Raw genomic sequence first — 26,558 nt, forward strand, 5'->3', positions numbered from 1 at the left:
ACTCGCTCACCACTGGTAGAATCATCAACTCACCCACTAGCTCACCGCTGGTCGAATCATCATCATCAACTCACCCACCCACTCGCTCACCACTGACGTAACCATCACCAACTCACCAACTCACCCACTCGTTCACCGCTGGTCGAACCATCACCAACTCACCCACCCGCCCACTCGCTCACCGCTGGTTGAACCATCACCAACTCACCCACTCACCCACTCGCTCACCGCTGGTTGAACCATCACCAACTCACCCACTCACCCACTCGCTCACCGCTGGTTGAACCATCACCAACTCACCCACTCACCCACTCGCTCACCGCTGGTTGAACCATCACCAACTCACCTACTCACCCACTCGCTCACCGCTGGTTGAACCATCACCCACTCACCAACTCACCCACTCGCTCACCGCTGGTTGAACCATCACCCACTCACCCACTCACCCACTCGCTCACCGCTGGTTGAACCATCACCCACTCACCCACTCGCTCACCGCTGGTTGAACCATCACCAACTCACCCACTCACCCACTCGCTCACCGCTGGTTGAACCATCACCCACTCACCCACTCGCTCACCGCTGGTCGAACCATCACCAACTCACCCACCCGCCCACTCGCTCACCGCTGGTTGAACCATCACCAACTCACCCACTCACCCACTCGCTCACCGCTGGTTGAACCATCACCAACTCACCCACTCGCTCACCGCTGGTTGAACCATCACCAACTCACCCACTCACCCACTCGCTCACCGCTGGTTGAACCACGGACCTAAGGCCGTTGCTGCAGCACGTCGCCTTCATGAATGAGACATCAAAGGCACGGTCACAGTGGTGCGATTGTGGCCACGTAGCCCGCACTATGGACCCTGCAGTGAACTCATGGATACACAGAGACTCATAGAGATACACAGAGACTCTTAGAGGATACATGGAGACTCAGAGATACAGCTTCATAGAGACCGTGGAGTAAAACCACTGTTTGTCCGCGCTCATTCAACTGAGGAGGAGGGAACAGCAAGAAGACACGAGCTCTCTCTGCTGAAGCCCTCTCGTCGTCACGAGTAGCAGCAGCAGACCTCAACATTTGTGGCATTTCGTTTCTGCACCACATCGCTACTGACAGGGCCGGGGGGGGGGGGGGGGTCTGCGGGGCCCGGAGCAAACCCCACACCGCGTGAACCCCCCGACGCCTTCAGACTAGCGCGGAAGTATTACATCGGACACCGTGACGTCGAAGAACATCTCCCCCCCCCCGAAATCGCGGGGCCCAGGGCGGTCGCCTCGATGTTCCATAGCCTCAGAAGGCTGCGATGCCAGCAGGAGGAGACTCGGCGAGGAGTGGGCAGGGCGCCGTCACGTGGCTCAAGGAAGGTTGGATGATGAAGGTCGATCGATCGATCAAGGATAATAATCAGAATATGTATTTATACCGGAGGAATCCGATGAGCTATGAAGCTTTTTTTTTTACACAGATGTCCAGTAGGCGCACGGGGTCAGAACATTACAAAAACAAACAATACTGAACACACGATTGGAGGGCAAAGTATAGGATGGGCAAATAAATCACTTTAAAAAAATATATATCTATTCAAATAAAACCGAACTATGATTTATTTTTCCAGCTAAAGCCCACCGACCTCTTAACTGGTTTATCAGACGCGACCTGCCCCGCAACAGACGGAACGGCATGCGGCTCCTTGAGGACTGCTTCGTCGCCTTCTTCCCCCACGTCGCATTGCGGCTCTCGAGAAATATCGACGTTTTTAAAAAAAAAAAAATACCGAATTCGACATTTTTGATTCGTATTCTTCTTCTTCTTCTGATGTTGGTTTCCGACCCATTGCGACGGCTCAACAAAGTGGCTCATCACGGTGGACATTTATAGCAACAAAATAAACTAAATGCACGTGTTTTTTTTTTAAATTTGAAATTCGTAAACAACAACAACAACGGGGCGGCAGACGGAGGGAACGAACGGAACGCTGTCTGTGCAACCGAGGAGGGAGATGGAAGCGAGAGCGAACTCGGCTCCCGGCGAGCGAAGATCGCCAGCCGAGCCATGCATCCCCGCACCCTCTAATTATCACGGGTTGGCTACGCACGGTGCGAAAGAAGTTCAACAGACAGCGCCGGGCGTACATCCGAGCGGACGGTCGGATTTTATTTTTTAGAATGGTTTTCCCCCTCTTCCGGCTTCTGTCGACCCGGATCGATCAAAAGTTGTTGGAAGACAGAAACAACAAAAGCATACATGGGAGACGTTACTCTGTTTTGTAAGTGGCTCGTAAAATATTATACTCGTAAACTATACAGCGCCCCCCACCTCGCCCCCACTCAGCCACTCACCCTCTCTCTCCCCCACCCCCAACGAGGCTGGGCGATGAGATGGGGTGAGGAGATCGTATCCTGTGGTCGTAAATTAATCATTAAACTCTTCATTATTACTAACGTCATCACGATGGTGAATCATCATCGCCATGATCACGACCATCATCATCAGCACCATCATCATAATCATCATCGCCGCCATCATCATCATCGCCATCATCTTCATCGCCATCATCATCATTATCACCACCATCATCATTATCACCACCATCATCATTATCACCATCACCACCACCACCACCATCATTATCATCATCATTATTACCATCATTATCATCATCATTATTACCATCATCACCACCACCATCATTATCACCATCACCACCAACATCATCACCATCATCATTATCACCACCATCATCATTATCACCACCATCATCATTATCACCATCATCATTATCACCACCATCATCATCATCATCACCATCATCATTATCACCACCGCCACCACCATCATTGTCACCATCATCAACCATCTGTAGCCGACGACAAATCATCGAAACAGATTTTTTTTTTAAAGCCACCTTGAGTTTTCAGCTCGCGAAAACGGCTGGAGAGTTAAACACCGCGCGGACGCGCGCCGGTGCACGCGCACAGGCTGCCAGCCTTGCCCAGGCCACCAGCTCCAGAGAACTGCTTTGAGTTGCCACCGTGCCGTTTGTGAGTCTCGCCCACCAACGCGCAGAAGGGTTGCGAGAAAATGTGACCGACAATGCGAGCGAGCTGCGGTAGTGGTGATGCAGAATCGGATTCTTTCGACTAGAGGAGAAATCCGATGAGCTGTGAAGCTCTTGATCACATCCTCCTCCTCATCACACACACACTCACCTCATGCTCGCCACACACACTCACCTCATGCTCGCCACACACACTCACTACACACACTCACCTAAACACTCACCACACTCTCACTCACCTTACACTCACCACACACATACTCACCACACTCACCTCACACACTCACCACACACACACTCACTACACACTCACCACACACTGACCACACACTCACCTCACACTCACCTCACACTCACCACACACTGACCACACACTCACCTCACACTCACCACACACACACTCACCACACACACTCACCTCACACACTCACCTCACACTGTGTGTGTGAGGTGAGTGTGTGGTCAGTGTGTGGTCAGTGTGTGAGGTGAGTGTGTGGTCAGTGTGTGGTGAGTGTGAGGTGAGTGTGAGGTGAGTGTGTGGTCAGTGTGTAGTGAGTGTGCGTGTAGAGTATGTGGTGAGTGTGAGGTGAGTGTGTGGTCAGTGTGTGGTGAGTGTGTGGTGAGTGTGTGGTGAGTGTGTGGTGAGTGTGTGGTGAGTGTGTGGTGAGTGTGTGGTGAGTGTGTGGTGAGTGTGTGGTGAGTGTGTGGTGAGTGTGAGGTGAGTGTGTGGTGAGTGTGTGGTGAGTGTGTGGTGAGTGTGAGGTGAGTGTGTGGTCAGTGTGAGGTGAGTGTGTGGTGAGTGTGTGGTGAGTGTGAGGTGAGTGTGCGTGGTGAGTGTGTGGTGAGTGTGTGGTGAGTGTGTGGTGAGTGTGTGGTGAGTGTGTGGTGAATGTGTGGTGAGTGTGTGGTGAGTGTGTGGTGAGTGTGTGGTGAGTGTGTGGTCAGCGTGTGGTGAATGTGTGGTGAGTGTGAGGTCAGTGTGTGGTGAGTGTGCGTGGTGAGTGTGTGGTGAGTGTGTGGTGAGTGTGTGTGGTCAGTGTGTGGTGAGTGTGTGGTGAGTGTGTGGTCACTCACCACACACTGACCACACACACTCACCACACACTGACCACACACACTCAACCCCCCACACTCCCCACAAATCCCACACACACTCTGCAGATTGCCCAACAATCACATTTCCTGCACACTGCCACAACACACTCACTACACTCCCTACACTCTCCCCTAACTCTCCCTTCTCACAATCCCCACTCTCCCCTTACTCTCCCTTCTCACAATCCCCACTCTCCCCTTACTCTCCCTTCTCACAATCCCCACTCTCCCGCTGCCAATGGCACCAGCCCTCCCCAGGGGAGTCGGCACGAACGAGGGAAACACTCTCCAACACTTAACTCTCCCAGGAGAGACTCTCTCTCCCCCCCCTCTCTCTCCTATCGCCGGCTCGCACTCTCGCACTCTCTCCCTCCCTCTCGCTTCTCCGCTCTCATCGAACGTGCGGCCACACGCAGCAGCAGCAGCAGTCTCTCTCTTCCGACCTCCAGGATCATCGCTTCCACAACCTCCTGCCTCGACCTCCCCCCTCTCGCCCCCTCTCCCTCCCCCCCTCCCCCTCTCGCCCCCTCTCCCTCCCCCCTCCCCCTCTCCCTTGCTCTCCGCCCTGGCCACCCTCCTGTGTCTGTCCCCCCACCTCCCCCCTTGTCTCTCTTTTTTTACGATCAAAGCAAACAAGAAGATGCTCGATGTAGTCGGCACTTTGCTTCGTTCATCATTTCGTTTTTTAATGCTTTGCTTTATGTAACCCCCCCCCCCCCTTTTAAATGAAAGACCCAACAATTTTTTGTATAACTACGACAAGTGCTGCATCTGCACGCAGCCCTTCCCACAGTCAAACGGCCTCCGACGGGTAGCTCACAATCTGCATGCAGAGCTCTCTACCGTCATCTGCCACCGAGCACACGGCCTCCTCCAGCGCCCACTGCTCCTTGAAGGCCGGCACGGCGTGGGTCAGCCGCGCACGGCGGAACTCCAGCCACACCCTGGCTCCGATCAGAGCGCGGAAGATGCCCAGGCTGCTGGCTGGACGTTGCCCCTCCAGGGCCACCTTCCTCGCCCTGTATCTGGCGAGCTTGGCGTAGCCGAAGAGCACGTTGACCAGCCCCTAAAGATGTTGGGGTCCGTCGTCTCTTTGTCTCTCTCTCCGTGTGCCTCTTTCCACGTAAGACAACCCCCACTCTGCCGTTCTCTCCCCCTTGGCTCTCTCCCCACTGTCGCTTTTCTTGTACCTCTGCCCCTGCCTTTCACTCCTCATGTCACTCTCCCCGTGTCTCTTCCACCCGAATCCATCTCCTTGTGTATTTGTCCCTACCTCTCTCCCTCCGCGTGCCACCCCCACGTCTCTCTCCCCGCCTGCCTAATCCCCTGTGCATGTCTCTCCCTCCTTCTCCATCTCCCTGTCTCTCTCCACCCATCTCTCTCTTCCTCCCCTTCTCCATCTCCCCGTTTCTCTCTCCCCATCTCTCTCTTCCTCCCCTTCTCCATCTCCCCGTCTCTCTCTCCCCATCTCTCTATCTTCCTCCCCTTCTCCATCTCCCTGTCTCTCTCTCCCCATCTCTCTCTTCCTCCCCTTCTCCATCTCCCCGTCTCTCTCTCCCCATCTCTCTCTTCCTCCCCTTCTCCATCTCCCCGTCTCTCTCTCTCCCCATCTCTCTCTTCCTCCCCTTCTCCATCTCCCCGTCTCTCTCTCCCCATCTCTCTATCTTCCTCCCCTTCTCCATCTCCCTGTCTCTCTCTCCCCATCTCTCTCTTCCTCCCCTTCTCCATCTCCCTGTCTCTCTCTCCCCCCATCTCTCTCTTCCTCCCCTTCTCCATCTCCCCGTCTCTCTCTCCCCATCTCTCTCTTCCTCCCCTTCTCCATCTCCCCGTCTCTCTCTCCCCATCTTTATCTCTCTCTCTTCCTCCCCGTCTCTCTCTCCCCATCTCTCTCTTCCTCCCCGTCTCTCTCTCCCCATCTCTCTCTTCCTCCCCTTCTCCATCTCCCCGTCTCTCTCTCCCTCCATCTCTCTCTTCCTCCCCTTCCCCATCTCCCCGTCTCTCTCTCCCCATCTCTCTCTCGTCCTCCCCGTCTCTCTCTCCCCATCTCTCTCTCTCTCTGCCCCGGCACTCCCCGTGTCTCTCCGTGGCCGGACAAGGAGGTAAATAAACTCGGTTGACCGGGTTCACAGTGACGTCTTGCAAGCGATTAGCCCCACAATCATCGTACCGAGGGCTCTTCTCTTTGTTGTTGTTGTTGTAACATTTGTCCACAAATAGCCAGGACACAATCGCCTGCTGAGTAATTACAATTAATAAAATCAATAGCCTCATCTCCCCAGCTACTCACAGCCCCTCCTCTCCTTCCCCGTATTCTCCAGATTCAAGGACGCTCGGGAAAATAAAATAAAAACGCCATGCCCGAATGTGTGTGCCCGTGTCAATAAGGGTACGCACATATGGTGTAGCACAAAAAAGACAAAATTCCCCCCCCCCCCCGTATAGCTTTGACAGATTGGTGGGTAAAGTGCTGTTAGCGAGCACCTATGAAGGTCTCACAAAAACTCGCACGCGCACCGGTTTGTGCGCTCTGGAGAAGGGCCATTGTCCGAAACGTCACCTATTACATATGCTTGTCCCTTCGAAGACCACACTTAGTTATTGACGATCCCGTTGAGTAATTTTTTTTTAAAATCAGTTTGCGGTTCTCGGTCAAATCACTCCACTGCTGGATGAAGGCCTCCCCATGCCGTGTCTGTTAATGGAAATTGCTTGCAGGAAGGGGGTGGGGGCGGTGTATATCCAGGTGCGGCTCGGATATCGCTCGCCACTGATGTTAGCCGTGACCGGGAATATAACTCAGGTATCCTGGGGTTTATGGCGCAGCGCGCTCCCTCCGCGCTCAAAGTAACCGTGAGCGGCCGTGTGGACAAAAGAAATCAACAATCAATGCCCCCTCCACATACCCGCCTCTCGAACGGCCTTCTGGGAGTGCGTCATTTCAGCAGCGTTGCTTCAAGACAAGCAACACGGAGAGAGAGAGACAGAGTCAAGCAAAGCCTCACTATTGCTGCTGCTGATGAGACACCGCGAGCCGAAACCCGTCCAGAGTTGTTGCTTGCTCCTGAAGCAACGCTGCTATAAAACTGAAAGGAAGGTCCGTGCGTGCGCACGTGCGGCTGCTGATGGGATGTGCAAAAAGAGAAAACTGTTGCAAGCGGAGAGGCGGACGCATGCGTCGTGGCGAGGGAGTCAGCGTTGTCCCGTAAAAACGGATTTTGTGAACCACGCACAGCGAAACATGCTCCCAGGACCGGCACGGCGTGGCGGGGGTGGTGGTGGGGTAGGATGGTTGGGGGTGGTGGGGTCCATCCAGCAGTGGATTGGTATCACGTTAACGCCAGGTGCGATGCATCACCGCGATACGAACAGCGATGACGGTGGCAGTGAAGACCCACGGTCATACCGAGCGCGTTATGCGACCTCGACACTGATAGCGAATTCCTCCTCCACCTCGGAGGAAATTATATTTTTATTGTATCCCCCCTCAAACACACCCCCACTTCCTACACCCCCCCCCCCTCCTCCACCCCGGCCCTCCCTACCCATCAATCTACCCCCTTAGGATAGTTGGTGTAACGCATCACATATTGGTTTGCATCCAACCAGGACCCGTGTCTAACAGAGAGGGGGCCCACGTCAATAATCATCTGGCGTTTCGCCCAGCATTGCTTCCAGCGAGCCTGACGACACACCCGATGAGACCGCTCAATGTCGAAACCGGGCAGGAGTGGGTGCGGTTTGCGAACGTCGGACCGAATCGGGAGAGACGCCGAAATCTGCTGATGGAGACGCCGCATGTCGGAAGAGGTTCAGCCTTTGGTGTTGAACCCAATGAGATGCACTTTACAGAATAAGACCGTGTGGCCGATGGGATGGGTAAATGTTTTATTATTTTTTTAATTTATTCATTCATTGTTTTTGTGGAGACAGATAGGTGGGAGCGACGTCTAGTCAGATGTTATACTTGTTATTGACATTCTTCACGGCGACGCCGAATGATTGTTTGGTCATGGGTCAGGGGTTAATCGCTCAGAGGGTTGAGAATCGGAATTTCACATCCAGCACCCTACGTATGTGTGTGCGTGTCGTGTGGAACTTCTTTCGCACCGTACGTAGCTAACCGAGCTCATCGGAGGCGCGGGGGAAGGACAAACGATCAGAAGGAGAAGCATTCACATGGTAGAGGCGGTGACGAGTACGAGGTCGGATATGCGAACGTCTAAAGCCCGTGGTGCTTAACCTTGTGCTAAGCACGCACTCCCTGGGGGGCGCGAGACATGGGCGGGTTTTATTTTAAGGTAAATGATCGAAAACACAAATTAAGCACGGGCACGTAAGTTACACAAAATGAGCTTGTTTCATCAAACCCCATGTATTTATGAAAACATAAAAAAAAATTTCGATTGAGAACCGTAAAGGTTTAATAACCCGTCGGGGCCGAAGGGAGTGACTGGGTCACCGCCGAGCGAAAACAAAGTGGAGCCCTTGGTGGGCGCGGGCGGTTAAACGGTCAAGCGACTGGTTCGCGACGGCCTTCTGGTTCGCGACGGCCTTCTGGTTCGCGACGGCCTTCTGGTTCGCGACGGCCTTCTGGTTCGCGACGGCCTTCTGGTGCGCGACGGCCTTCTGGTTCGCGACGGCCTTCTGGTTCGCGACGGCCTTCTGGTGCGCGACGGCCTTCTGGTGCGCGACGGCCTTCTGGTTCGCGACGGCCTTCTGGTGCGCGACGGCCTTCTGGTTCGCGACGGCCTTCTGGTTCGCGACGGCCTTCTGGTTCGCGACGGCCTTCTGGTTCGCGACGGCCTTCTGGTGCGCGACGGCCTTCTGGTTCGCGACGTACTTCTGGTTCACGACGGCCTTCTGGTTCGCGACGGCCGTCTGGTTCGCGACGGCCTTCTGATTAGCGATTGTGCGCCCTGTGCCACTGTAAAGGGACCGGTCCCCGTACAGTGGCAGAATTTCCCGATACGTCCTAACATTGGAAACACTGCTGCTGCTGTTTGTTGTTGTTATGGCTATCATCGTTGTTGTTGGTATTGTTGACGTTGGTGGTATTATTGTTGTTGGTAGTATTGATGTTATTGTTGATGTTCTTGATATTATTATTGTCGTCGATATTGTTGATATTATTATTATTATTGTTGTTGATGTTGAAGTTGTTATTATTGTTGTTGATGATGTTGTTGAAGTTGTTATTATTGTTGAAGTTGTTATTATTATTGTTGTTGTTGAAGTTGTTATTATTGTTGTTGATGATGTTGTTGAAGTTGTTATTATTGTTGTTGATGATGTTGTGGAAGTTATTATTATTATTGTTGTTGATGATGTTGTTGAAGTTATTATTATTATTGTTGTTGTTGATGATGTTGTTGAAGTTATTATTATTATTATTATTGTTGTTGATGTTGTTATTATTGTTGTTGATGATGATGTTGAAGTTATTATTATTGTTGTTGATGTTGTTACTATTGTTGTTGATGATGATATTGAAGTTATTATTATTGTTGTTGTTGATGATGTTGTTGAAGTTATTATTATTATTGTTGTTGTCAGCTGCTGGAAAATATTCCCCTTGCACAACTCCCCCGGCACTCCAGCGGCAGATTGGTGCGGCTTCGATTCTCTCAGTGGCCCCGATTCTCTCTCCGCGGCCCCGATTCTCTCTCAGTGGTCCCGATTCTCTCTCAGTGGCCCCGATTCTCTCAGTGGCCCCGATTCTCTCTCAGTGGCCCCGATTCTCTCAGTGGCCCCAATTCTCTCTCCGCAGCCCCGATTCTCTCTCAGCGGCCCCGATTCTCTCTCAGTGGCCCCGATTCTCTCTCAGTGGCCCCGATTCTCTCAGTGGCCCCAATTCTCTCTCCGCGGCCCCGATTCTCTCTCAGTGGCCCCGATTCTCTCTCAGTGGCCCCGATTCTCTCTCAGTGGCCCCGATTCTCTCAGTGGCCCCGATTCTCTCTCAGTGGCCCCGATTCTCTCAGTGGCCCCAATTCTCTCTCTGCGGCCCCGATTCTCTCTCAGCGGCCCCGATTCTCTCTCAGTGGCCCCGATTCTCTCTCAGTGGCCCCGATTCTCTCTCAGTGGCCCAGATTCTCTCTCCGCGGCCACGATTCTCTCTCCGCGGCCCCGATTCTCTCTCCGCGGCCCCGATTCTCTCTCCGCGGCCCCGATTCTCTCTCCGCGCTTTATTTTCAAACAGCGGAGTCGACGGGGAGAGAAGGGGGCCGAGTGAAGCGAAGTGGCGGCTCAGCGGTGACCCGCGGGCGCTGGGCTCCCAGACAGCCCCCGCGTCACCGTGGAGGTCTCTCTGTTTGTGATGAGCGGGGTGCGAATACCTCACCCCCCTCCTCCTCACCCCCCTCCTCCTCACCCCCCTCCTCCTCACCCCCCTCCTCACCCCCCTCACCCCCGCCGCAGCCGAACACCCCGACAGCCTCTCCCCTAAAAGCCCTCAATCGTGATAAGGAGCCTTGCACCTGCCCCCCCCCTGCTCCTACCTCCCCCGTGCCCCCCCCTCCCCCGGCTCTCTACCCCGTGGGTGCAGTCCCTCCTCCTCCTCATCCTCCCACTGTTCCCGTCTGATAACGGCCCCCCCCTCCCCCTCCCACCCCCCCTCCCACCAACAGCTCCACAGGAGGCAGCATAGCGCAGCCTTGTACACGGTGGGCGTCACGGTGGCTAGGAGATGTTAACTACCTCGCCTGCTTTACAGGAGGTCGTGGGCTCGACCCCTGCTGCTGCTGCTGCTGTATATTTGGAGTTCGCGGTGCGTCTCTCTCTCAGTGGTCGCGTGGATTTGTTTTCCTCGGGCGGGGGGGGGGTGGTGATGGGGGGGGGTTATCTGGTTTTTTGCACTCCACATTTGCAATCAACGTCACACGCGTTTAGAGCTTTTGGCTGCCGCTGTAAAAATCGCCACGTGATCAGCCGTCTTCGTCGAGCTCTCATTTGTGGCCAGGTCGCTTTTTAAAGAAGAGTTCCGTAGCGCAGTGGGCCATGACTTGGTGAAAACAAAAATATATAGATCTTTTTTTTTAAATACACCATATAGCATCAAAAACTTCATCATCGCAGTGATAGATTGGTTAACAAGCCAGTTGTGACGATGGATAGACTCGCCCCCCCCGCCCCCATCCCCCCCCCTCCCCCGTCATAGGAATGTGGAATCGTCACCAGCGCCTCGGGGCTGTAAACAGGAGACGAGCAAACCGATGCCTCAATGCGGATGCCATCACCGTGGCTGCGACCGCTAAATGATTCAGCAGGGCAACTTTAACAAGAAGAACATCGCTGCGCATGGAGCAAAGATTACCGCGGTGCAAAACAAAAATATCTGCCGATGTTTGTGGCATTTGGTGCACGAGCAGTGGACAGCAGCAGCAACAGCAACAACAACAACCCAATTAATTCGTCAGTAACAACAATGCGGCCTTTAAAAGAAAATATATACTAGATGACGTTTCGGGCAATGACCCTTCCTCATCGATCCACATACTCACAGGGAGATCGATAGACGCGCACAGATAACTGCAGACTCGCAGAGGGATCGAGCCACCTGGCCACATCCCAAGCCTTACGGCATTACACGGCATGGCAGTGGACAAAGCCAAAGATCCCCCGGATAGCCTTCAACAAACTGTTGGGGCAAGTGCTGTGAGCGAGCACCCTTGAGGGCCGAGACGACACACGAGGGGCGTGCGTGTGGGCAGCACCACGCCCGGCCGCCTTTGTCTCCCCAGTGCTGATGTTTACGACACACCGCTACACCAGGTACTCATTGAAGCCTGAGTCGACCGAGGGGAGGCCCAAGACATGCTCACATATTCGCCACTTTTTGTCTGTTGGGCGCGAGCGGCAATCGAACTCGGCTCGCCGGGTTCGCAGCGCAGTGCGCTCACCACTGCGCCACCGCTCCACCCGTGATGGCAGGAGAGTGCACAGACACACACAGAGACAGACACACACAGAGACAGAAACAAAGACACACACAGACACACACAGCCATACACACAGAGACAGACACACACAGCCATACACACACAGAGACAGACAGACACACACAGACACACACACAGCCACACACACAGAGACAGACACACACAGCCATACACACACAGAGACAGACAGACACACACAGACATACACACACAGAGACAGACAGACACAGAGACAGAAACAAAGACACACACAGACACACACAGCCATACACACACAGAGACAGACAGACAGACACACACACACACACAGAGACAGTAACACACACACAGAGACAGTAACACACACAGACAGACAGTAACACACACACACAGACAGACACACACACACACAGAGACAGAAACAAAGACACAGAAACACACACACAGACAGAAACACACACAGACAGAAACACACACAGACACACACACAGAGACAGTAACACACACACAGACAGACACACACACACAGACAGACACACACAGAGACATAAACAAAGACACACAGAGACACACACACAGACACACACACAGACAGAAACAAAGGCACACACAGAAACACAGACAGACACACAGAGACATAAACAAAGACACACAGAGACACACACAGACACAGACACACACAGACACACACACCCGTGCCCCCACCCGCACTCTCCTCCTCGTGCCACTGATCGAACACTGCCCTCTCCATTAACGCTGAACGGAAGACGAATCACAATGACTTACAGGCACCGTGCAAGCACCACACCCACCTCACCAGTTCAGACGTCACTCGCCACTGATGTTAGCCGTGGCCTGGAATCGAACGCAGGTGGACCCGAGACCACAGCGCAGCGCGCTAACCACCGTGATTCAGACGACGACGACAACAATCGCAGACGGCAGATACAGGCAAAGTCTCGCCGATTCACGAGACGTTTGCCTGAAGCCCCACTCTCTCACAGCGCTTGCTCGCACTCGTTCAAGTCGGCGAATCTCTGCGCGATCCACCAACCCTCGTCCCCACACCCCTCGATTGCAGCCGCCTATTTTAAAACACACGAGTCGGGGGCCCCCTTAATTCGAGGAGACCCGACACCCCGAATCCAGTTAGGACTCAAGGCCCCATTAACCTGGGACTCAAGACCCCCCACCCCCCACCAGTGATGTACTCAAGTCCACTCTCAGGGGGACTAAAGATCCATATTAACGGGACTCAAAACCCATACCAAGGGGACTCAAAATTGCTTACAGGGGGTCTAAAAGCCTCTATCAGGGGAACTCGAAACCTCCTATCAGGGGGACTTAAAACCTCCTATCAGGGTGAATCAAGATCTCGAAACCGGGGATCACAACCCACAAGATCTCCGCGGGATGTGGGGGCGGTGCAGCGCAGGTTTGCGGGGTCTCTTTGGAGCTCATCTCCCGATGAGACGGGACCCGTGTCCCGGGGTTGTGGGGACCCCTGTCCCAGGGATAGAGTCACTCACGGAGAGCTGAGGCCGCCGTGACGACGAGGAGGAGGAGGTGGAGGAGGACGAGGTGGAGGAGGGTGGCCCCGCGCCACGCGCAGCAGGAGAGGCCGGAGCGCTCCTCCATCGCGATCTCTCCGCGGCTCCGCTACCCGTGGGGCTGATTGCTGATTGCTGCTGCTGATAGTACTGCTGCTGATGCTGCTGATAGTACTGCTGCTGCTGATGGTGCTGATGTCGGGCCCGTTTCCGTTGCGGGACGCGGCTGAGTTGCGGTGGGAGAGGAGAGACGCCTGGATCCTGTCTCTTGCTGCTCCCTCCCTCGCTCTCTCGCTCTCTCTCCACTGCTCCTCCCTCTCCTTTCCTCTCCTCCGGTCTCTACTCTCTCTCCTCTTCCTCCTCCTCTCTTCTCGTCCCTCTGCTTCTCGCCGCTCTCCTCTTGCCCTCTCACTCTCACCCTGCTCTGCTCTCTCTCTGTGGGCGCATCAAGTTCACAAGAGCCCCGCTTCATTTACAACTACACGCTACCCCTCCCCGTGCACTCACTGCTTCCCTCCGCCCTACAATCATCCCCCCTCCTCTTCCCCTAAACCCCACCCTGCTACCCCGACCCTCCCAGAACCCCCCTCACTCCGTCTTCCCCTCCTCCACGCTCCCGGCGGCTTCCTCCTCACCCTCCCATCACTGCACCCACTTCCCTCCCTCCCTTGACCCACCATCCCTCCCTCCCACTCTCCATCTTTCCCTCCTCCACTCTCCACTCTCATTTCTGGTCTCTCCCTCCCACTCCCCGCCACTCCTAAATTCCTCACCTCCTGCTCCTCCCTCGTCCCACACTCTCGGCCCCGCATCCATTGCGCCCCCCCCCCCCTCCATTACTCCCTACCCCATACATCCCACTCCTCCTGCTCCCCCCCCCCCATTCACTCCCTCCCCCCCCATTCACTCCCTCCCCCCTCCATCACTCCCTCCTGCACGCCCACCCACCCGCTCCCCCACCCACCTGCTCCCCCACCCGCTCCCCATCCTTCCTTCCATCTCCCCCCGACCACCAACCTCTCCTGGTCCCTCCCTCGACCACCCGCGAGCACAGATCTCCCCCCCCCCCCCAGATCCCTCCCCTCCCCCCTCACCCCCCTCCCAGATCCCTCCCTTCCCCCCTCACCCCCCCCGATCCGCCTCCTCTCTCCCCCGACTCCCCCGGTCACGTCGCGCTCGCGCTTCGTGTGGCGGAGTCGGTTTACGTGAGAACACAAATATAGAGAGACACACAGAGAGACACAGAGACACACAGAGACACACACAGATACAGGGAGAGACACACAGAGACACACACAGAGAGAGACACAAATACAGAGAGACACACAGAGAGACACAAATACAGAGAGACACACAGATACAGAGAGACACACAGAGAGAGACACACAGAGACACACACAGATACAGAGAGACACACAGAGAGACACAAATACAGAGAGACACACAGATACATAGAGACACACAGATACATAGAGACACACACAGAGACAGGGAGACACACACAGAGACACACACAGATACATAGAGACACACACAAATACAGAGAGACACACACAGAGACAGGGAGACATAGAGAGACATACACAGAGACACACACAGAGACACACACAGAGACACACACAGATATAGAGAGACATACACAGAGACACACACAGAGACAGGGAGACACACACAGAGACACACACAGATACATAGAGACATACACAGAGACACACACAGATACAGGGAGACACACACAGACACACACAGATACATAGAGACACACACAAATACAGGGAGACACACACAGAGACACAGATACATAGAGACACACAAAGAGACACACACAAATACAGGGAGACACACACAAATACAGGGAGACACACACAGAGACACACACAGATACATAGAGACACACATAGAGACACACAGATACATAGAGACATACACAGAGACACACACAGATACATAGAGACACACAAATACAGGGAGACACACATAGAGACACACACAGATACATAGAGACATAGAGAGACACACACAGATACATAGAGACACACACAAATACAGGGAGACACACACAGAGACACACACAGAGAGAGACACACACAGAGACACACAGATACATAGAGAGACACACACAGATACATAGAGACACACACAAATACAGGGAGATACACACAGAGACACACACAGAGAGAGACACACACAGAGACACACAGATACATAGAGAGATACACACAGATACATAGAGACACACAAATACAGGGAGACACACACAGAGACACACAGATACATAGAGACATACACAGAGACAGGGAGACACACACAGAGACACACAGATGCATAGAGACATACACAGAGACACACAGATACATAGAGAGACATAGAGAGACACACACAGATACAGGGAGACACACAGAGACACACACAGATACATAGAGACACACACATACAGGGAGACATACACAGATACACACAGATACATAGAGAGAGACACAGACACATAGAGACACACACAGATACATAGAGACATAGAGAGAGAGACACAGATACATAGAGAGACACACACACAGATACATAGAGAGAGACACACAGATACATAGAGACACACACATATATACATAGAGAGACACACACAGATACATAGAGACACAGATACATAGGGAGACACACACAGATACATAGAGACACACACAGATACATAGATACAGATACATAGACACACACAGGTACATAGAGAGACACACACAGATACATAGAGAGACACACACACAGATACATAGAGACACAGATACAGATGCATAGAGAGAGACACACAGATACAGAGACACACACATATACATAGAGACACACACATATACATAGAGACACAGATACATAGAGACAGATACAGATACATAGAGACACAGATACAGATACATAGAGAGAGACACACACAGATACAGAGACACACACAGATACATAGAGACACAGATACAGGGAGACACAGATACAGAGAGAGACACATACATAGAGAGAGACACACACAGGTACATAGAGAGAGACAGACACACGCACACAGATACAGGGAGACACACACAGATACAGAGAGACACACAGGTACATAGCGAGAGACACGCACACACAGATACAGAGAGAGAGACACACACAGATACAGAGAGAGAGAGAGACACACACAGATACATCGAGACACAGATACATCGAGACACACACAGATACATAGAGACACACACAGAGACACAGAGAGAGACACACACAGATACAGAGAGACACACACAGAGACACAGAGAGTAATACAGAGAGAGAGAGACACACGGATACAGAGAGAGAGAGCACGTGGGACCATTGCGATGATTCTACAACACGAATCACAATGAGATGATGACAATAATGACTATGATGACGATGATGACGATGATGATGATAATGATAACGATGATGACTATGATGACGACGATGATAATGATAACGATGATGACTATGATGACGACGATGATGACGATGATGATAACGATGATGACTATGATGACGACGATGATGACTATGATGACGATGATGACGATGATGATTATGATTACGATGATGACTATGATGATTATGATGACGATGATGACGATGATGATTATGATGACGATGATGACGATGATGATTATGATGACGATGGTACCAAATACCGTAAATACACATGCAGTTAAATGGCTAGATTCACCACCAACAGGCAAAACTAGAAGACAATGAAATCACACCGAAACTGATTTCAAACTCCCTTTCATCCGAATGCCCATCATCCATATCACAATACTATTTAAACTGTTCGCGTGTAGATCAGTATTATTATTTTCGCGGCCTAGTCGTCGTTCATGCGAACTGCACGTCTCAAAATCGTCCAGGAATCACGGACACGAGGCGGAAGGCAGCAGCAGTAACCAACAATTTGCCCAACTTCTGCGGTCCACTATATGTCAAGATGTTTTCAGCCGATTACTAATGAATTGAGTTTTCTGTTGTATTAATCGACAAACCCCCACGCGTGTGAGCGAGGGGGCAGCACTCTATCCCATACGGATGTAACAGATTTAGATGACGTAATGTTCAACTTCTGTCGCACCGTACGTAGCCAAACATACTAATCGGAGGTGCCAGCCATGCAAATAGGAGATTAGTCCACGGTTGATGTACTGCATGCTCCTGGCGTCCACAGGAAGGGAGTTTCAAGCCCATCTGTGTGTGAGCCACCAACCCTCACTGCTGCCTCCACAGACAGCCATTCCCTTTGTTGTCAATCCACTGCTGGATGGGGATCTCGCCACGCCACGTGGGGTGTCACCTGACCGTGCCCTCTGCTGCACGCTACGTAGCCGGGGCCTCCTGTAACAACCCTGTTATGCACGGTGGTTGCCTATCAAATCCAAGCGGCCTCGAACCTACTTAGCTTGCAAGATTCTGAATGATGTGTTGCTTATAGTCTGGTAGATAAGGGAGTAATCATTATTATTTCATTATTATAATCATCGTCGGAAGGAAGCGATGGCGAGGTTGTTTGGCATCCCACAGCGACCATGCAAAGAGCTGCCAGTCACTCGCGATGGGGTAAAATGTGAGTGACGGTCATGTTCGTTTGATGATAACTTGGGGCGAGTCGATGTGCGTACGTATGAGTGTCTACGAGTGTATGTGTCTGTCTGTCTGTATGAGAGTGTGTATGCATGTGTGTGTGCATTCGTATAAGTGTGTTTGTATATGTGTTGTATGTCTGAATGCATGTATGTATGTGTATGTATTCGTGGGTGTGGAGCGATAGTGTATGAACCTGGCGACCCGGGTTCTGAACCGGTCCCGGGCCTCCCCTAGGTCGATTCAGCCTCAAATGAGTACCTGGTGCGGTGTGTAAACATTGCCACGAGGGAGACAAAGGCGGTCGGGCGTGGTGCTGGCCACCCACCCCTAGTGTATCGTTCCGGCTTTCATAGGTGCTCGCTAACAGCACTTGCCCCTACAGTCTGTTAAGGCTATATGGGGGGTCTTTGTATGTCTCTCTGTATATGTCTGTATATATACAGTATCTGAATGTCCCTCTGTGTCTGTATGTATATTCGTATGTCTCTGTGTGTGTATGTCTCTCTGTATGTCTGTATATATACAGTATCTGAATGTCCCTCTGTGTGTCTGTATGTATATTCGTATGTCTCTGTGTGTGTATGTATCTCTGCACATCTATCCGTATGACCGTGCACGCGTGCGCGCGCGTGTATATTTTTCATTAGCAAATTGACCGCGCGGTTTATGACCGCGAATTTTTTGACTTCCTTCTTGAAAGCTAAGGGAGAGAGACGCTGGCACCAACAGCGTCGGCTTGCAGCAGCAGCAGCAAAGATGGGCAGTGACAGCCCGGATAAGAGATTGGCTAAAGTCTATCCCCTCCCAGCGAGATACGACGAGATCCGCTCATCGCCGGGACGTTCCGCCCGGGTGATGATGATGACGACGACGACGATGAAGGCGTTTGCCATCGAACGGAGCCACGGAGCTAAAGGGGCAGCACGGAGAGACTTAAGAACCACGCGCATCCTCGCTCACGGCACCAGGATCCGTGTGTGCGTTGCGCCAGTTGTGTGGGGAGCGGTGGTGCAGCGGTTAGCGCGCTGCGCTCCGAACCCGGCGACCCGAGTAGGATTCCCGCTCGAGACACACCGACACCGGTGACGATCATCTGAACCGGTGCAAGGCCTCCCCTAGGTCGACTCAGCTTCTAACGAGTACCCGGGGCGTTGTGTAATACACATCAGCATCGGGGGAGACAAAGGCGGTCGGGCGTGGTTCTGATCACAACGAGCTGCCTCCATTGGGATGTGTGGCCAAGTCCTCGTTTTGTTGGCAGGCAACAAGCCCACTGCGCCACGAACGGATCATCCACCTACTTGCTGTACTGCCACCTGCTGGCCGCCTCGGCAGGGTGGGGACGAGGAGGTGGGGGGGGGGAATGGCTTGGCTCGCTCCTCGAATCCGCAATCATTCCTTACACCTCGCGGACACAGGCAGGACGAATAATCCTCGGACATATTTTCAAATTACACATCCCTGTTCCCCTCCCCCAGCCCCCCTTCCCCCCCAGCCCCCCCCCACCCCCATGCTCCCACCCCACCTAAATCCACCCCCCCCCACAATCCCCCCACAATCCCCCCACCGCTGCCCTTCCAAGCAACACCGAGTTGAGCCAAGGTCAAAGTGGCACCCGTCAGACGAGCGACGCGGTGGCGCGCCATGGCTGTCACGGGCCCCGACGCAGCTGCACCGCCTGCACACTCCATTGCTATGTCACTGTATGGGTCTCCATGCGAGTTTGCGGGTCTCCATGCGAGTCTGTGGGCCTCTCTCTCTCTCTATGAGTCTTTCCGTGTGAGTTTATCGGGCCTCCATCAGAATCAGAAATCTTTACTTTATACTGCAGAAGGAATCTGATGAGCTATAAAGCTTTTTTTTCTCACAGATGTCCAGTAGGGGCACGGGGTCAGAACGTCACAACAACGAACAATACAAATTTCATAATCAAGGTTTTTGGGTTAGATCACGTAAGTATAAATGCGTCGTAACCCTCCACCACCCGACACAGTAAGGGATTTGTCACGTTAACAAAACGCCAATTCGTTACTACTTCAGCCCACCGGTGTGTTGGATCCTGAAGTAGTATCCTCTCCAACACACCGGTGGGCTGAAGTAGTAACCAATTGGCGTTTTGTTAACGTGACGACTCCCTTATTATATTCTTAGCTCTTTCGGTAAAGTCACGTTGAAGGGAAACAATAAAATAATAAAAAATATATAAAACAATAAAAATTCTCACGACGTTTCGACCATAACGCAAACGGTCATCATTATTATTGTTTCCCTTCAACGTGACTTTACCGAAAGAGCTAAGAATATGAATTACTGCAGTCACGAAAGCTTTAAATAAAAAAAATAAAACTCCTTTATTAATTGTCGATCTAACCCAAAAACCTTGCTTATGAATATTATTGGCCGCGAAAGCCTGCCTGTCAAACAACACAAACCCCACCATGGAAGTGCATTGGTGTCTCTGCGTAACTCTGCGGGTATCTCTGTGCGTGCCCATGGGCGTCTGTGTGAGGCTGTGGGTTCCCACGGGAGTCTGCGCGCTCCAGCGAGATGGAGAGTACAACCCTTGTGCGTGCACCCACGGTGTCCGAGGGGTGTGTACCGCGAGAGATGGCAACGCTTTGGGGAGGCTTCCATTCAGCAGCGGAGTGGTCACGACTGATGCCTGCTTGCTGCTGCTGCTGATGATTTATCCACCACGTAGGGACTCCATTAGCATGTAAACCACCCACCCCCTGAGTTACTTTCGCCCTTTTGTAGCGACGTAACTCTGTCCTTCTAATTACGCACACGCTGTATATCCCGATCTGATAGGGTATTTAATTACGCGAATCAATGTGCCGAAGCGTCAACGTTGTGGGGGGGGGGGGGACAGATTTATTTTGTCCCGACACGTGGGCGCCCAACACACGGCCATTAAAAGAGGCGAATTTAAATGAAGGGAAAGTGCGCAGAGGAGCGTCGAGGGGAGGGAGGGAGGCGGGCGTGGGAGTCGCGCAGAGAGACGGAGAGAAAGAGAGAGGAGCAGCCACGTGGATTAGCGATCGCGAGCAACTGTTGTTACCCGTGCCAAAGATAAAGATCCCCCCCACTATAGCCTGCACAGGCTGTTGGGGCAAGTGCCGTTAGCGAGCACCGATGAAAGCCAGAACGGCACACGACGGGGTGGGTGGCCGACACCACCCCCGGCCGCTGTTTACACGCCGCAGCAGGTACTCATTTGAGGTTGAGTCGACCTAGGGGAGGCCCAGGACCGGTTCAGAAAATCGTCACTGGTGGTGGCCGTGAGCGGGAATCGAACCCGTGGCGTCAGGTTCGTAGCGCAGTGCGCTACCGCTCCCCGCGATTAGAGATGATACCAGTGGCACCACCTCCACCAGCAGCAGCACGACGGGAAGAGGAGGAGAGTCAAGGATGCGATGGGTGGGACAAAGAGCAAGGGGGGCGGGAGAGAGAAGGGGGGGGGGGGATGGAGATTGAGTGGAGAAACGCGAGCGAAGGGGTCAGGTGAGGAGAGGGAGGAGAGAGAGAGAGGCTACATCAGGGCCTGGACGCTGCTGCTACACGGACGGAGGAGGCGGCGTCTGTTTTCGCAGTGGGCGGGTGACGCGGAGAGGGGGAGGGGTTCACAGTGGGCGTGGCCACACACAGAAGCCACGTGGTATACGGGAGACTTGAGCTGATGTACAGGGTGGTTCAGATGTCTTGTGACCCCGAACATTGGTTTCCATTGCATATTCACTTTTAGTTTCAGTAAACCTTACTTATAAAAAATGTGAAAGTTTTAGAGAATTAAATGGGGGGTCACAATATATCTGGACCACCACCTTGCAGATAGAGCGGGATTCAAAGTGGGGGTGGCTACACACACACACACAAGTCACGTGGTTTACGGGAGGCTTGAGCTGCTGTGCAGACATATATAGAATATTGGTACGCAGGCAGGTTAGTGATTATCAACTCTGAAGCGACGTGAGTGGGGCGTGGGCAGGGCACGTCCCGAAGCTGGGGCGATGCTCGGTGATCAACAACATTAACGGCCCGCAACACGTGCTGTGAAGAAGGGCCGTTGCCCGAAACGTCCAATGTTTATATTTAAAAAAGTTGCTTTCCTTTGAAGGCCACGCACACCTTATAGCTGGCGCTGCTGGCGATGCTGCGAAGCGAGTGGAGGACCATTGACGTCACCGGCAAGCGAATCTCCGAGCACGTGGTGGACTCGCCGAGCCATCAGCAACAAGAAAAACAACAATCAGCAGCAGGCACAGCGGAGCGCGGCGTTCGTGTGCCGGGCAACCACGGGGAGAGGAGTGGGGGGCTAGGGTGAGGGGCTCGGGTGGGGGGGGGGCTAGGTTGGGGGGCTAGGGTAGAGGGTGGGGGGGACTAGGCAGCATGAACGCACATTTAATTGCCAATTAAGCCGAAGCTGGCGGAAATGAAGACGTCACGGGGTGCTTACAGCCCCCCCCCCCCCACCTTTCGAGTCGTCAATTAAGCTTCCCCCTCCCCGGTCACACTCCCCCCTGCCCCCCCGATGCGATAGAATTCTCACCGCCGGGCGGGAGAAGATCGTAACGAGCGCTTTACGACGGGGACATTAAGAGATGGAGTTGGCAGCGCCTACGCGGAGAGGGGAGATGGAGGTGGGGGGAGGTGTATGGGGGGAGGGATTTGGGGGGCTCGGGAGGAACCCCCCACTTAGGAACCCCCCACTTAGTAACCCCCCCCCCCCCACTTAGGAAGCCAGCTTCAGAGATCTGAGGAGCGGGGAGATGGGGCGCGACCGGACGCGATCGAGGCGACTTGGCCACAGGCAACATCCAGCCCAGTGCCCCCCCCCCCCATCACCATCACTCCCTTCAGAGACATCGCACTCCTCCCACCTCCCTCAGTCGCCACTCTCTCATTTAGTCTTACATCCCTGTCCCTCTCATCGCCTCTCTTCACCACCCCTAACCCAGAACTCTCCCTCCCATTCACCTCTGTCCCATATCCCATCCCTTAACGCTCTTCTCGCACCACTCCTCCCAGTCAATTCAACCCTCTGCCTCCCCCCCCCCATTCCTTCCCCCCTCCCCCACCCTGCGCTCTGTGCGATCCGGGATTGTTCCACGCGTTGGTTGGAGACAAAGGCTCGTGGAGCCACTCTATGGCTCTGGCTGCTGACCCCGTCCGTCATGGGGTGGGGGGGGGTGCGAAGCAATGAGAAGGCGTCTGCCCCCTGGGTGGGCGCCTCTCACCGCCCGTCTTTGTCTCCCCCCTCTTCTTTCTCCCCTTTTTCTGAGCCGCCCCCCCCCCCAAATCAGTCTTCGTCAGATTATTTCGGCTGCGGCTGCTGCGGGTGCTGATTGCTTCCAGCAAGAAGTAAACAAGCAAGGCGTTTAGACGGAGCGGCTACAGCGGCAGTGGTCTATCCACCGCCGGATGAAGGCCCCTCTCCACGCCGTCGCCAGGGGCTGGGTTCACAGTGCTCCATCTTCACCCGCGGTCGTGGTGGTCGTCGTCGTCTCGGGCACGTTCGGTCTCGCGTGGTGTGTGCGTGTGTGCGCACGTGCGCGCGTGTGGTGCGTGTGTGTGTGTGTGCGTGTGGTGCGTGTGTGTGCGTGTGACATGGTGGGGAGCGGTAGCGGTTAGCGCGCTGCACGACGAAACCTGGCGACCCGAGTTCGATTCCCGCTCACGGCACACCAACAACACCCGGTGACGATGATCTGAACCGGTGGTGGGCCTCCCCCTAGGTCGACTCAGCCTCAAATGAGTACCTGGTTCGGTGTGTAAACATCGCCACTGGGGGGAGACAAAGGCTTCCGGGCGTGATGTTGGCCACCCACCCCCTCGTTCCTAGGTGCTCGCTAATAGCACTTGCCCCAACAGCATGCGTAGGTTACACGGGGGAGCTTTGCCTTTGTGTGCGTTCGTGGGGAGCGGAATTTGAGTGATTCTTGACAACCGTTAATGGGTTCAATTGAGCAATTAACCCCCGAAGTGAATGCATATTTGCACAATCAAGTGAATTAATAATTGCATAACTGAAAGCACGTAACTCAGCTCATTAATCACAGTGGATAACAGGGCTGACTTTACACGTCGCGCAGAGACGTATCTCGATCGTTAGATATTTGACCATACTTCACCGCGAAGGTCCTCTTACACGGACGGATCGTCAACCGCGCCTGCTGTACCGCCTCACCCGGGCGTCACGAGGCACGTGATGACACTCTCCCTGCCCCGGACCGAGACGAATGAATCCATTCGCAAATCTCGCCCCGCTCGTTGCGGAGAACGTCCCGCGGAAGTGGCTACCACCACAGAACTAATTCTGAGCCCCCCCCCCCCCCCCCCCCATTCAAGTGACCTCTCTTATTCCGCACACAGGAATGTGGGAGAGGTGGGATGGCTGGCGCGGGGTGGTGAGGGTTTCTCTTTCCCAAGCGCCCTGCTATCGCGTGGTTGTTAATCAGACCGAATTTGTTTAATTCGATACATTAATTGGGGGGGGGAGGGGAGAAAAAATAATACAAATGTAATTAATTACGATGGGATCCGTGCGTCTGCGTGAGAGTCTGCGGCGGCGGCGGCGGCGATGCGGCGTTTTGCGCGCCGCGCTGCGAAACCGGCCACCCGAGTTCGATTCCCGCTCACGGTCAGCACCGGTGACGATTATTTGAACAGGCCCTGGGCCTCCTCTAGGTCGACTCAGCCTCAAATGAGTACCTGGTGCCGTGCGTCAACATCGCCGCTCGGGAGACAAAGGCGGTCAGACGAGGTCTTGGACACCCACCCCTTAATGCTCCGTGCTGGCCTTCATAGGTGCTCGCTAACAGCACTTGCTCCTACACAGTCTGTTAAGGCTATGCGTCGAAACGTTGTCTTTGTGTGTGTATCGAGGAAATCTGTGTATCGACAGAGGGTGGTGCTGTGAGGAGGACGAGGAGGAGGAAGGAGAGAGATGGGGGGGGGGAATTCATCCACACAGCAGAGTAACAGATGCGCGTCACTCCGGGGTAATTGCTCGCAATAGCTCCTCGGTTTGCTCTGACATCGGTGTCTCTCTCTCTCTTTGAGTGGCATCGCCGGAGGGGGGCGCGGGTGGGGGCGGAGGGGGAGCAGAGGAATGGGCGAAGAAGGGGGGGGAGGGGGTGGGAGGGGGGGACAAGTGGGGAGAGGAGGGTGGGGATTTGGAGGAAGAGGGACATGGGGGGGGGGGTGATGGGGAATAATAATGGGTGATAATCGAGGAGCGATGGGTGATGATGGGGAGTAGTGGTAGGAAGTGTTGAAGGGTGTTGACGATGGGGTTGATGGAGATATGTTGGATGTCATGATGGGGTTTCTAATGGGGTTGATGGTAGGGGTGATGATGGGGTTGATGGTGGGGGTGATGATGGGGTTGATGTTGGAGGTGATGGTGGGGTTGATGTTGGGGTGATGATGGAGTTCATGATGGGGTTCATGATGGGGGTGATGTTGGAGGTGATGTTGGAGGTGATGTTGGAGGTGACGGTGCGGGTGATGATGGGTTTCATGATGGGGGTGATGTTGGAGGTGATGTTGGAGGTGATGGTGGGGTTGATGATGGAGGTCACAGTGTGTCTATCCCCATCCCCGAGACCATAGGCCCCTTAATCCTCTCCACCCCGATCATTTTCTCCCAGCCCGGGTCAAAGTTGAGTGCGTGACCCCCAACCCCGCCGTGTGTGTGTGGAGCGGTGGCGCAGCAGTTGAGTGATACTTAAACCGGCACTTGGGTCTCCCCGAGGTCGACTAGGCCTTAAAACAGGGTGATGGTGTTGCCAGATCCATGCCCGGCCGCCTTTTACCTCTCGAGCCGCTGATGTTTGCACACCGCACCGAGCACCCTACTCATTCCAGGCCGAGTCAGATAATTGACCACTCGCCACTGACGTTAGCCGCGTGGCACGATCATGCAACTGAATGTTTCGAATTCAGTGCAGCCCCAACCACTGAGCCACCGCTCCGCCCAAATAGACATCACACGGAGTGGGGGGGGCGCGGGAGGGAAGATGCGGGGTGGGATTCACCAACAGTGGCGTGAGCAAGCACTTGCAGGGCTGCGCCTTTAGCTTTATTTTTACCAAAGCCACCGTTAGAGGGGACGGGGGGGGGGGACATTGCCAGCTGCTGGCACGGAGAGGGCCACAGGGGGCGGGCAGCGGGTCCCATTTAGAACGGGGACCGGGGTTTATCTCCTTATCCCCTGGAGTTAATCCCCTCCTTGTGAATCCCAGAGAGGAACGGGGGGGGGGGGGGGGCGGGGGTGTGGGGGTGGTGGGGGGGTACCACGCGGGGGTGGGTGGCATGCGTACACCGTG

At 53.9% G+C, this 26,558-nt stretch overlaps 1 protein-coding gene across 1 annotated transcript in view; it reads right to left on the reverse strand.

The window, feature by feature from the left end:
• LOC142930370 (transmembrane protein 132D-like) overlaps nt 1-14,144 on the reverse strand; it is a 34,746-nt gene extending 20,602 nt beyond the window's left edge. The window contains exon 1 of the mRNA XM_076072573.1: nt 13,609-14,144. Coding sequence (XP_075928688.1) covers nt 13,609-13,717 — 109 coding nt within the window. The 5' untranslated portion in view covers nt 13,718-14,144. The remainder of the gene's footprint in view (nt 1-13,608) is intronic.
• Between the last annotated feature and the right edge of the window lie 12,414 nt (nt 14,145-26,558).

This window comes from Petromyzon marinus, chromosome 38 (genome assembly GCF_048934315.1).
Source record: "Petromyzon marinus isolate PM22_M1 ecotype Great Lakes invasive population chromosome 38, UKy_Petmar_22M1.pri1.0, whole genome shotgun sequence".
NCBI lineage: Eukaryota > Metazoa > Chordata > Hyperoartia > Petromyzontiformes > Petromyzontidae > Petromyzon > Petromyzon marinus.